Here is an 11546-nt window from a genome sequence, read left to right on the forward strand (position 1 = left end):
GGAACAATGCATTTGATATTTTGGACTGAGTGCAGGAAATTACTCAACCGATCAAATACGAGATTTTTTTTATTGGATTTTGAAAGACCTCATCTCTTAAAAAAATGTTTATGCTAGCTGATTACACAATTATGGCTAGAATGTTTATCCTGTCACAAACATGCAGTATACAACATAGAACTAATTTAAATGCTCATGCGTTCTTCACAAAGTTCATCTTTTTAAAATCTAATATTATAGAGGAAGAGTTTTTAATTTTTATTTATTTTTATTGTTTTGGGATAGGATCTCACTTTGTCACCCAGGCTGGAGTGTAGTGGTGTGATCTCGGCTCACTGCAGCCTCGCACTTCTGGGCTCTATCAATTCTCCTACCTCACCCTCATGAGTAGCTGGGACTACAGCCACCACGCCCAAGTTTTCATAGAGACAAGGTCTCACCACATTGCCCAGTCTGGTCTCAAACTCCTAGGCTGAAGCAGTCTGCCTCCCTTGGCCTCCCAAAGTGCTGGGATTACAGACGTGAGCCAGTGTGCGCAGCCTCTCTTCTCTCAGCAGACTCCAGAACTTGAGCATTTGTTGATTCATTGTAAGGTCTCAATTCTCTCTCCATCATCTAAACTGAAACCATTGCTCCACAGTTTAAGCAAAATCTGAATATCTTGCAGCTGATTTTCTCCATAGATATATTCAGACTGCTTACAAAAGGAATTACTCAGTCTGTATCCTCCACCTGGGAATGACGATGAGGTGGTGTCCGTGGGCTCTTGAAGACTGCAGCATTAGGTCTATCAGACTTGGAAGATCTGCACTCCACTTCATTTTCATACAGTTCTGCCAAGGCCAATTTATTTCTTGATATGTCATCCCTTTGGCCGTTTTCAAGTGTCTTTGCAAGTTCTTCACATTCGTATTAAGTTCTGCAAATCCTGCGTGCTCAGAGGTCGCAGCCCAGAAGACCTCGTCTCCCGCGCACCGAGCTCAGGCCTGCGGCCCTTTGCCACCTTCCGCTGGCTCTATTTGTCTTTCTTTTTTAATTTTTTTCGAGAGGGAGTCTTTTTCTGTCACCCAGGCTGAAGTGCAGTGGCACCATCTGTGCTCATTGCAACCTCCGCCTCCAAGGTTCAGGTGATTCTCCTGCCTCAGCCTCCTGAGCAGCTGGAATTACAGGCACATGCCACCATACCTAGCGAATTTTTGTATTTTTAGTAGAGACGGGGTTTCACCGTGTTGACCAGGATGATCTCGAATCCCTGACCTCAGGTGATCTACCCACCTAGGCCTCCCAAAGTGCTAGGATTACAGGCGTGAGCGCCTGGCCCAGAAATTTATTTTTAGAAGTTTAATAATTTGTTTTATTATTGCTTATTGAGTGATTTAGTAAATATTCTCTCAAGATTAGCTTGAAATACAAATTTTAAAATGTGTATTTTAAATGTGTATTTCTGAAAATGGTATTCCAGAAATATGTGTACATTCATATGGAAAGATGTTAATTATAATCTTAGTTACAAACTCTCTTAGAACATGTAGGAAGATCTCATTTTTGTTTCCATGTGTACACACAAGGACCTAGATGGATTTATAGCAGGGCATTAACTGATGGTTTCTGGGTAGATGAGAGGAAATGTGGCTAACGTTATTTTGCCTTGTTTTGTTTTAATAACATTTTTTTAAAAAGTTTCTCGACTAAAGAGAAAATAAGCAAATACTACCTTCTCAAATTATTTCAAAAGTTCATGTTTTTCATAGCTTTTTTCTTACTCTTTTTTCCATATGACGGTTGCGTATTCTTGGCAAATAAAACTCCACAAAGGCAAGAAAAAAAGTTAACACTCTTATCAGGTATATGGTAAGGATTTTAAATATCCCAGAGATAAGGTGTCCATTATCATTTTCTAATACAGCTCCTCTTTTCAACAGGATAATCTTTTTCAGAGTGTTTTTTTTTTTGAGTCCGAGTCTCACTCTGTCGCCCAGCTGGAGTGCAGTGTTGTGATCTCGGCTCACTGCAACCTCAACCTCTCAAGTTCAAGCGATTCTTCCGCCTCAGCCTCCTGAGTAGCTGGGATTACAGGCACCTGCCACCACGCCTGGCTCATTTTTCTATTTTTAGTAGAGACGGGTTTCACCACGTTGGCCAGTCTGGTCTCGAACTCCGGACCTCAAGTGATCCGCCCACCTCAGCCTCCCAAACTGCTGGGATTACAGGCGTGAGCCACAATGTCCGGTCATATTTCAGAGTGATTTTTAAGTGGAAATTTGCTCGAACACTAATGACAGACAGCATACTTAGTTACATGTCTTAATTGGTCTCCTTTAACTTATATTATTACCATTTTTTTTCATTTTTCCAATAATATTAAATATTTATTGAGTAATATTTTCCAATAATATTAAGTAATATTTGTTGGAGACTCCGTTTGGGATTCTGCTCTTGCTGGAATGAATGCAGTGTGTCCCCACTTTGTCATGGCATGTGACTGATAAACATCATGCATGTTTTCATAAAATCATAATACTTCTGATCTGGAAGGACCTTAGAACAGATGTATTACTGCCCCTTTATTTTCTTATGCAAACATTGCTTTTCGCCTATAAGACATTGGAAAGATAGCTGAGCTGAATGATCTAATAGATTCTTTCTAGCTTAAGATTTCCTGCTTCTAGGTAAATTTCACATGCTCTTTCATGCTTTCACTGTTTTTTCAATGATGTACCCTTATTGCCATCTGGATATCTCAAAATGCATTACATTAAAATAAGAATGGAGTTCAGTTGTTTTTTTGTTTTTTTTTTTTTTGAGACCGAGTCTCGCTCTGTCGCCCAAGCTGGAGTGAGTGGCGCGATCTCGGCTCACTGCAAGCTCCGCCTCCTGGGTTCATGCCATTCTCCTGCCTCAGCCTCCCGAGTAGCTGGGACTACAGGCACCCGTCACCTCGCCCGGCTAGTTTTTTGTACTTTTTAGTTGAGACAGGATTTTACTATGTTGGCCAGGATGGTCTCAATCTCCTGACCTTGTGATCCGCCCGTCTCGGCCTCCCAAAGTGCTGGGATTACAGGCTTGAGCCACCGCGCCCGGTCAAGTCTTTAAGATACATTTTTTAGATTTATTTTTGAGGTGTTAACAACACATTTTTTTGTATTTCAAGAAAAGTGACTTGAGTCTACAAATTTTAAACGTGTTAAGTAGGCCAGGTGCAGTGGCACACGCCTGTAATCCCAGCACTTTGAGATGCTGAGACGGGTGGATCACTTGAGGTCAGGAGTTCAAGACCAGCCTGGCCAACATTGTGAAACCTCATCTCTACTAAAAATACGAAAATTTGCCAGGCATGGTGGCGGGCACCTGTAATCCCAGCTACTCAGGGTGCTGAGGCAGGAGAATCACTTCCACCCAGGAGGTGGAGGTTGCAGTGAGCCGGGATTGTGGTGCTACACTCCAGCCTGAGCAACAGAGCAAGACCCTGTCTCAAAAAAAAAACAAAAAAACAAAAAAAACAGTATTAGCAGTAATAACAATAGTCATATAGAATATTGTGGCATATTAATATGATATGTAGCAGAGGGGGAGCAGGTTCAACTTGTGCATGAAAACAACTTATATCTTCATCTTTTGGGGTAGGTCTCACAGCCATGGGGGAGGAGGCGCTTTCCTAGCTTGGTAACAGCGCAGATTGACACCTTTGGGAGCCGTGTCTCGGTGTTCTCATCAAATGGCTGGTTGTCTGAGGCAGCTTTTTGTGGTATTAGCACAGAGATTTGCTAAACTGTATGTTGATCTTCAGTGTATCGCTTTTTTTTTTTAAAGAAATGTTTTGACTAAGTAATTGCTTACTGTTCTGTGTTTTTCCCCTATTCCTTTTTAGGCTTCTCTACAGTTTAGCCTTTAATGCCAGGTTTCTGAGACATCTTTGGTTTCTAATATCTTCCATGTCAACACGGATGATCACAGGGTATGTATTATACAGACTTATAAATTGAGCTCACAGGCACAGAAAGTAGCAGCCTAATCAGAAATGCTGCCAGAACCTGTTTTTAAGTCCTGCTTATACTGGACTTATTTCATATTAGAGGGAAAGTTCCAGATGGTCTCAGTTGCACAAAAAGAAAAATCAGTGTCTAATCTTAACAGTTACTTATCTGTATATATTATTGAGAGTATGGTTTTATCTGAAGGTAAGTTTGCTTTAAATATCCTAGCCATTTTTAAAATGGTAGACATTTGGAAATTACTTTGCTCCATATGATTCTACTATTCTTTTCACAGTGAAAATACAGATTTGAAGTAAATTTAAGACTGCTGCAAACATTAGAACAGTGTAGACATTTTTAAACATTTGTTAAAATAATTAGATTTTTCTTATTTGAATCGTGTAATTTAAAAAATAGTGTCTTTGACATACATATTTTAATTGAGTGTGTAATAGGTAGGAATTTCGTACTTAAAATCCTTCATGGTAAACTGACTTAGCCTAGTACTCTGTTGTTGAATTTTTCCTCTGCCAGGAGTCTCAGCCGGCCGGGCGCGGTGGCTCACGCCTGTAATTCCAGCACTTTGGGAGGCCGAGGCTAGTGGATCACGTGAGGTCAGGAGTTCAAAACCAGCCTGGCCAACATGGTGAAACCCCATCTCTACTAAAAATACAAAAATTAGTCGGGGATGGTGGCACGTGCCTGTAATTCCAGCTACTCGGGAGGCTGATGCAGGAGAATCGTTTGAACCTGGAAGGCGGAGGTTGCAGTGAGTCGAGATTATGCCACTGCAGTCCAGCCTGGGTGAGAACAAGACTTCCTCTCAAAAAAAAAAGAAGTCTAAGCCAGTCCCCCTGTACTGTAATCGGAAAAGATGAAGTGTGTAATTCAGTTAATTGGAGACTAAACTTACAAGATGCCACCTGCATGTCATGCTCTTGAGAGCGGCGATAGTAGCAGTCACCGTTACTGGCTCCATGCTGTGGACCAGTTCATTTGGTGCTGGGAAGACACATGTCAGTTGTAGGGCAGGAGTGTAGGAAGCGGTCTTGGTTTCTTTTTAGGAACAAGAAGTTAGAAGAAAGAATTTGTGGTGGATTGGGGTGGTATATCTAAAATATAAACACGTGCTCATCTGCAATCTGACTTGCTGTGTGCAGTCATAATAAAAATTCTTGTGGAGATTTCTGGATTTTGAGCTTTTTCATGCAATATGTAGAGCAAAAGATATGCGTATGTTATTCAGCCAGGCACAGTCAGCCCCTTTATGATGGAACTGGTGTTCAAATCATCTGGGCAACACAGTTCATACTAATGAAAGGGGAATGTCAGTTTCTCAATATTATGACTTAAAATTTTTCATTTTTTAAATTGCATCTTGAGTGAGGAACGGGGGAGTTTTAATGCTGCCACTGTGACTGGTGAAAGTCCTAAAGGTTGAGTTTATCTTGCATCAACAATGGGTGGCTAAAGCACTCCTAGAAATGCTTTCTAGACGAAAGACTGCTAGAATGATTTACTGTCTTGAGAAATCTTTTCTTTCATTTCCAAACCAAAATACAGGATTTTAGGTATGCTTTGTTGTGTTTTTTGGTGCATTTCAGCCACTTCTGACTGTGCCAACCTTGGTTTTCATTAGTGACAGGTTTGTTTCGGGCAGAAGGAGATTGAGAATCATTAGGACAGGAAATTGTCATTTACCCATAAGTGCCCCAGCTTAGCAACAGAGACGCTGTCGTAGTTCTGCCTGATAATTGCTTATTTGTTTATGGCATTTGTCTCTTGCTAAGGAAATGGAGTCATGGTGTGTGAAAGAAAAGTGGGATATTGTTAATTATATTAAATTATTAATACTATTTTATGATAGGGTAGTTTTATAAATCTTATTAAAAGACAGTTTGAGAATTTGAATGTCTTTTTACTTGTTTAATTTATTAGAATGAAGTCCCTCAAGAAACTGACAGTGTATTAATACATTCTCAATACAGATGCTCCTTGAGGTACAATGGGGCTGTGTCCTGATAAACCCGTTGTAAGTTGAAAACATCATCAGTTGAAGTGCATTCAAGACACCTAGCCTACTGAGGCCTCACAGCTTAGCCCAGCCTACCTAAAACGTGCTCAAAACACCTGCATTAGCCTACAGCTAGGCAAAATCATCCAACACTAGGCCAATTTTATAATAAAGTGTTGAATGTCTCATGTAATTTATTGAATATTGTACTGAAAGTGAAAAAACAGAGTGGTTTATGGATACTCGAAGTACGGTTTCTACTGAATGGGAATCGCTTTTGACCATCTTGAAGTTGCAGAATCCTAAATTGAACCATTGTAAGTCAGGCACCATCTGTATATGTCTCATATTTCCTACTGGGAATAAAGTTTAAAATGAAATGACTAATTTTCTGAAACTGGCATTCAGTTCAAGTCAAAAATAGTTTCACAGTAAGGCTTGCATTGCTAGGACTTTCAGCTTTAGTGGGCAGAAGTACCATCAGGGGAGCGTGTTAAAATGCATATTCTCGTGAGACGAGATTGTGCCATTGCACTCCAGCCTGGGTAACAAGAGGGAAACTTTGTCTCAAAAAAAAAAAAAAAAAAAAAATCGGATTCTCTGATCCTGCCCTAGGACTTGGGTTAGAAACCCTGGAGACTGCGACCTCACAGGCTCATCAGGTGATTGAGGTGCAGGTGGTTTGGGGCCAACCGAGACGCACTGTTCTTCACCCCAGTCTAGCAGACCACATGTAAACAATCTCCAGATGGATAGTGAATTTTGGCACATCAGACATTTTGCAAATAACATCTTTATTTGTGTACCTGATTTTCAGTACTTGCTATTGTAATCAGCCAGTTTAGTTTCCTTCTTGAAGGATGAAGGAACCCATAGCCAGCTGGTACTTTTTCCATTAGGCATCCCTTGACTATGACATAGCAGAGATGCTGTGCCCAGAAGTCTTCAGTGTGGGCAGTAGGTGCCAGTGTTGGCTGTTTGATAAATAATTTCAAAACAGTCTACAGTAGTATTCTGAAACCTGTTAAAGCAAGAATCCGTTCTTAAGACTAAAAGCTCTTTGCAAGGGTAGGGGACGTTGAACGAGGAGGAGGAGTGGTTCCCACAGGCACACAATGTGAAAACCCTTGTTCTCAAGATCTAGACAGAGGTTAGGGATTGCCTCGGGTCTCATCGGTGGTCAGTAATTCACCTAGCTCCCCTGAGTTATGTGTGAATCAATGTCTTTTCCATTACAGTAAGTTACAGACTCTTTATTTGCATGTAAGTCCTTGAGATTGACCTGTTTTCAGAGGAATATTTGAGTCAGTGTTTATAGCAGAAAGAGTGGTCAGCAGAGAACTAAGAGACTTGTGTCTCATTCATGCCCTGTATGCAGGACAGCATTGGCACGTATCCTTCTTGCCAATCCCACTTTTTGTGTCATCTTGGCTTCTGCAATGAGGTAGGACAATTGTGCTTTGTCCCTACAACGTTTAAATTTTGGATGGATGGCATTCATTCATTAATTGATGAATCCATTCAGCATAGTGCTAAATGCAGAGTGTCACAACTGCAAATAGGAATCATGTATGCTCCGGTTGTGTAGCATGTGGACATAGTGTATCTTCTCTGTGGGAATAGTTTCGGGTGCACATATGGGTTCCTGTTCTCAAAGCAGTTGATGATGGCAGTGCCCTCCCCTGAACCATGTACCATGGAGACTCAAAAGCTCCAGGTGGCTCAGCCAAGCTCCTTATGGCCCTGCTAATTGTAACAAGTGGTCTTACCTTCTGCTCTGCTTTCATATGTGATTTGTAGATCCTGACTCCTGGTTTCTTCTCATCTACTATATACCTGTAGTTCTGTGGAAATGGATATTTGGGGAGATAAGAGAGTGATCTTGCTCACAATGTCTGTGATTGATTTGACTTGGTAGAGGGGACCGTGGACATTATATAAAGAGCTTGCAGGTGATTCTGTGTTAGCTAAATGTTCCATAAGACAAGGAACCAGACTTAAAAACGAGAGAAAAGGAAGAAGTTCTAGGTGAAATAAGTCAATTTAATATATCGTAGCTGTTTTTTATTTGTTTGTTTATATTTTTGGAGACGGAGTCTCACCCTGTTTCCCAGGCTGGAATGCAATGGCATGATCTCAGCTCACTGCAACCTCTGCCTCCGAGGTTCAAGTGATTCCCCTGCCTCAGCCTCCCAAGTAGTTGGGATTACAGGCACACGCCACCACACCCAGCTAATTTTTTGTGTCATTAGTAGAGACGGGGTTTCACCATGTTGGCCAGGCTGGTCTTGAACTCCTGACCTTGTGATCCACCCACATCGGCCTCCCAAAGTGCTGGGATTACAGGTGTGAGCCACCACACCTGGCCTTTTTTTTTTTTTTTTCTTAACATTTTAAACGTTTTTTGAAACAGAATCTGGCTCTGTTGCCCAGGCTGGAGTGCAGTGGCGGCGCAATCTCAGCTCATGGCATCCTCCGCCTCCTGGTCTCAAGCCATTCTTCTGCCTCAGCCTTCAGAGTAACTGGGACTGTGGGCACATATCATTACACCTGGCTAATTAATTTATCATATCATAGCTCTTGATGGGTGACAGAGGCTGCTGAGTAAAGACCACCTTAGCTGCTGTAAAAGCAGGAGCAGGATGGGAGCGGATGAATAAAGCAAACAGTGGGAGCAAGGCCACTGTAGAGAACCGAAAACTTTGTTTCTTAAGGTTACAGTTTGGCTTCAATATTGAATAGCTTTCAGCCTTACCAAAAGTAAGTGGCTGGATAAATTTTTCTTGAGAGCAGAATGATTTGCCTTTTATTAAATATGTGGAGTAGACGGGAAGGGGATGGTTTCCTCGTAAAAGTAAAGTACGTGTGTGTCTTGAATAGCGGCCTTATTAGAACTCTTCTTAGGGCCTTAGCCTGGGAACAACTGGCTCACTCTTAGTAACCTCATTATCCGGTTGATGTAGGTAGCAGGAACCTCAGTGAAGATCAGTGGGGTGGTATATGCTATTTTATGTATTAATCTATGCTGTTTATTCACCTGCATTGCCATGGCGACTTGACCTTGCCTTTAAATAGTTTAATTCCTAATGTAAATGTTACTTTCCCTGATGATATTTGTTTGATGTTATGTTTTAATTAGTTCCCAAACTAAGACTAATTGTAAAGTGACTGGTTTTTTTCTTCTTTTCTTTAATTCAAGGTCTATGGTACCATTGCTTCAGGTGATATCCAGGGGTTCTCCTATGTCTTTTGAAGATTCTAGTCGAATCATCCCACTCTTTTACCTTTTTAGCTCCTTGTTTAGTCATTCACTAATTTCCATACATGATAACGAATTCTTCGGTGATCCCATAGAAGGTAAGGATTTTGAGAAACCAGTTTGCTGCTGGCCACATGGCCCATCAGTTTTCATAGACAGTAGAAAAGTTTTAAACTCTTTAAGTCTTTCAGTGTGTGTTAAAAGATGGAAAAAGAAATGATAGAAAATTGGATTGTATTTTTTAGTTGTAGGTCAAAGACAATCATCAATGATGCCTTTTACTTTAGAAGAGCTGATAATGTTGTCTCGATGCCTTCGAGATGCATGCCTGGGGATCATCAAGTTGGCTTATCCAGAAACCAAACCAGAAGTTCGAGAAGAATATATTACAGCATTTCAGAGTATTGGAGTTACTACTAGCTCTGAAATGCAACAATGCATACAGATGGAACAGAAACGATGGATTCAGTTATTTAAGGTATAGAGTATATGTATTTTTTTTGTTTGCTGACATTGAAAAATATACGCATTTTTTGTCTTGACCATTGCAGAGGAATAAAAATGCAGGTTTGTTTCAGACATGTTTTAATTTGCAAGACTTTTTTTTTTTTTTTTCTCTTAAATATATACATGGACTTGATGTGTCTCCCAGGCTGGAGTGCAGTGACACCATCATACCCCACTGCAGCCTTGAACTCCTGGGATCAAGCAATCCTCTCACCTCAGCCTCCTGAGGAGCTCGGGCTGCTGGCATGTGCCACCATGCCCAGCTAATTTGTTAGTTTTTTTGTAGAGCCAGAGTCTCACTGTGTTACCCAGGCTGGTCTCAAACTCCTGGCCTCATGGGTTCCTCCTGCTTCTGCCTCCCATAATGCTGGGATTATAGGCGTGAGCCACTGCAGCTGGCCTGTACAACTTTTTAATTAAGAAAAGTAATTTTAGTACTTTTGATTAAGGTAATTTAATTAACTAAAATTACTTTCATTTTAATTTACATTTGTCTCACTTAAAACTATGTTTTTTAAACCGTGTTACGTGCATCTTTTCTATGTGGCCCTAACTACTTAACTGTGACACGATGAAATATAAATACAGTTTTTAAAATGTTTTTATTTTTGAGTAAATATTTCTTAGATTTTATTATTTTTTCAAACCTTTCAAAAATTGATTAACAAGGTAAAATAGGTCATTAATTTTTAATGCTAGTTGTATATAAATTATTTTAACATATCTTCGTTCTTAACCAGAAAGTGAAGTTTTGAGTTAGTATGGCTGGAATGTTGGCAGGAACCCACCACCAGTGAGAACATAACTGTTGGGACGGAAAAAAAGAAAAGGAAAAGGGTGCTTGACTTCCCATGAAATTTCTGCAGCAAACACATCTAGTCAGCTAAAATTGCTCATTAAAGGAGTGAGAGCAGAAGAAGTGCATTTTCCAAATTGAATGCTGGATTTACAGTCCGTTTAATACCAGCGACCTCTCGCACACTAATGTTCAGTTCGAGTCATCAGCTGTCCCTTTGGGTCTTTTATCACTGCTTTTGTCAAGCTATCTATTTAATTGAAAGAAGTTAATTGAATGAAAATGATCAACTAAGCTTGTATTAATATTGCTAATGGAACTTTCTTCTTGGCCGTGTTTGGAGAAAGATGTCAAGCTAGACTTTAGGAAGGGCCCATTAATGCTTGCACTTACCCTGATGGGCTAATTAAGGAATGCTTATTCATCCTCCAGGTCCACGAGAGTCTCTCTCCAGCCCGTTCTGCCTGGTTTTACAACACATTTCTCTTAGGAGCATGAGCATTAGCAGCAGCAGCAGTAACTGATAATGTTTTGATTGCAGTGAATACAGTCCTAATGCATCATTGAATTTATAATTTGGGCAGATTGATGTAATATATGTTTGCACAATTTATTTTAATTACCTATTTCTGTATTCCTAAGTAAACTGGAAAGGTCACATGGTAAGCCTTTACTATATCCTTTCTCAAAGATCGACAATTTTGCAAATTTTCTATGTTAAAAAATAAGCAATCTCACCTATTTAAAACTTACAATTCTTACCTAAGCTTTTCCTGGACATGGGTGTTACAGGTAGCGTGTTTGTTTTCCTTTCCATATTTGATTAAACCCTGGGGTCTTTATTAACAATAAAGCTTTCCATGATGTGGAATATCAGGTGTTGTGTGTGATATCAGATCGTTTCACTGTTTTATAGCACCTGTTGAGAGCTTCATACTTTCCATATGACAGGCTTATCTTTAGTATGTAGAAATCTCTGAACTTAATAATGCCATA

General features: G+C 40.2%; 1 protein-coding gene and 1 pseudogene across 1 annotated transcript in view; one reads left to right on the top strand and one right to left on the bottom strand.

Annotated features, from left to right (window-relative positions):
- The window catches only part of LOC105511381, a 1948-nt pseudogene extending 1082 nt beyond the window's left edge, over positions 1-866 (bottom strand).
- Positions 1-11546, top strand: part of UBE3C (ubiquitin protein ligase E3C) — a 117251-nt gene that overhangs the window by 38549 nt on the left and 67156 nt on the right. The window contains exons 10-12 of the mRNA XM_011941601.1: positions 3869-3955; positions 9188-9345; positions 9493-9725. Coding sequence (XP_011796991.1) covers positions 3869-3955; positions 9188-9345; positions 9493-9725 — 478 coding nt within the window. The remainder of the gene's footprint in view (positions 1-3868; positions 3956-9187; positions 9346-9492; positions 9726-11546) is intronic.

Source organism: Colobus angolensis, unplaced genomic scaffold (assembly GCF_000951035.1).
Source record: "Colobus angolensis palliatus isolate OR3802 unplaced genomic scaffold, Cang.pa_1.0 Scaffold2, whole genome shotgun sequence".
Classification (NCBI taxonomy): Eukaryota; Metazoa; Chordata; class Mammalia; order Primates; family Cercopithecidae; genus Colobus; species Colobus angolensis.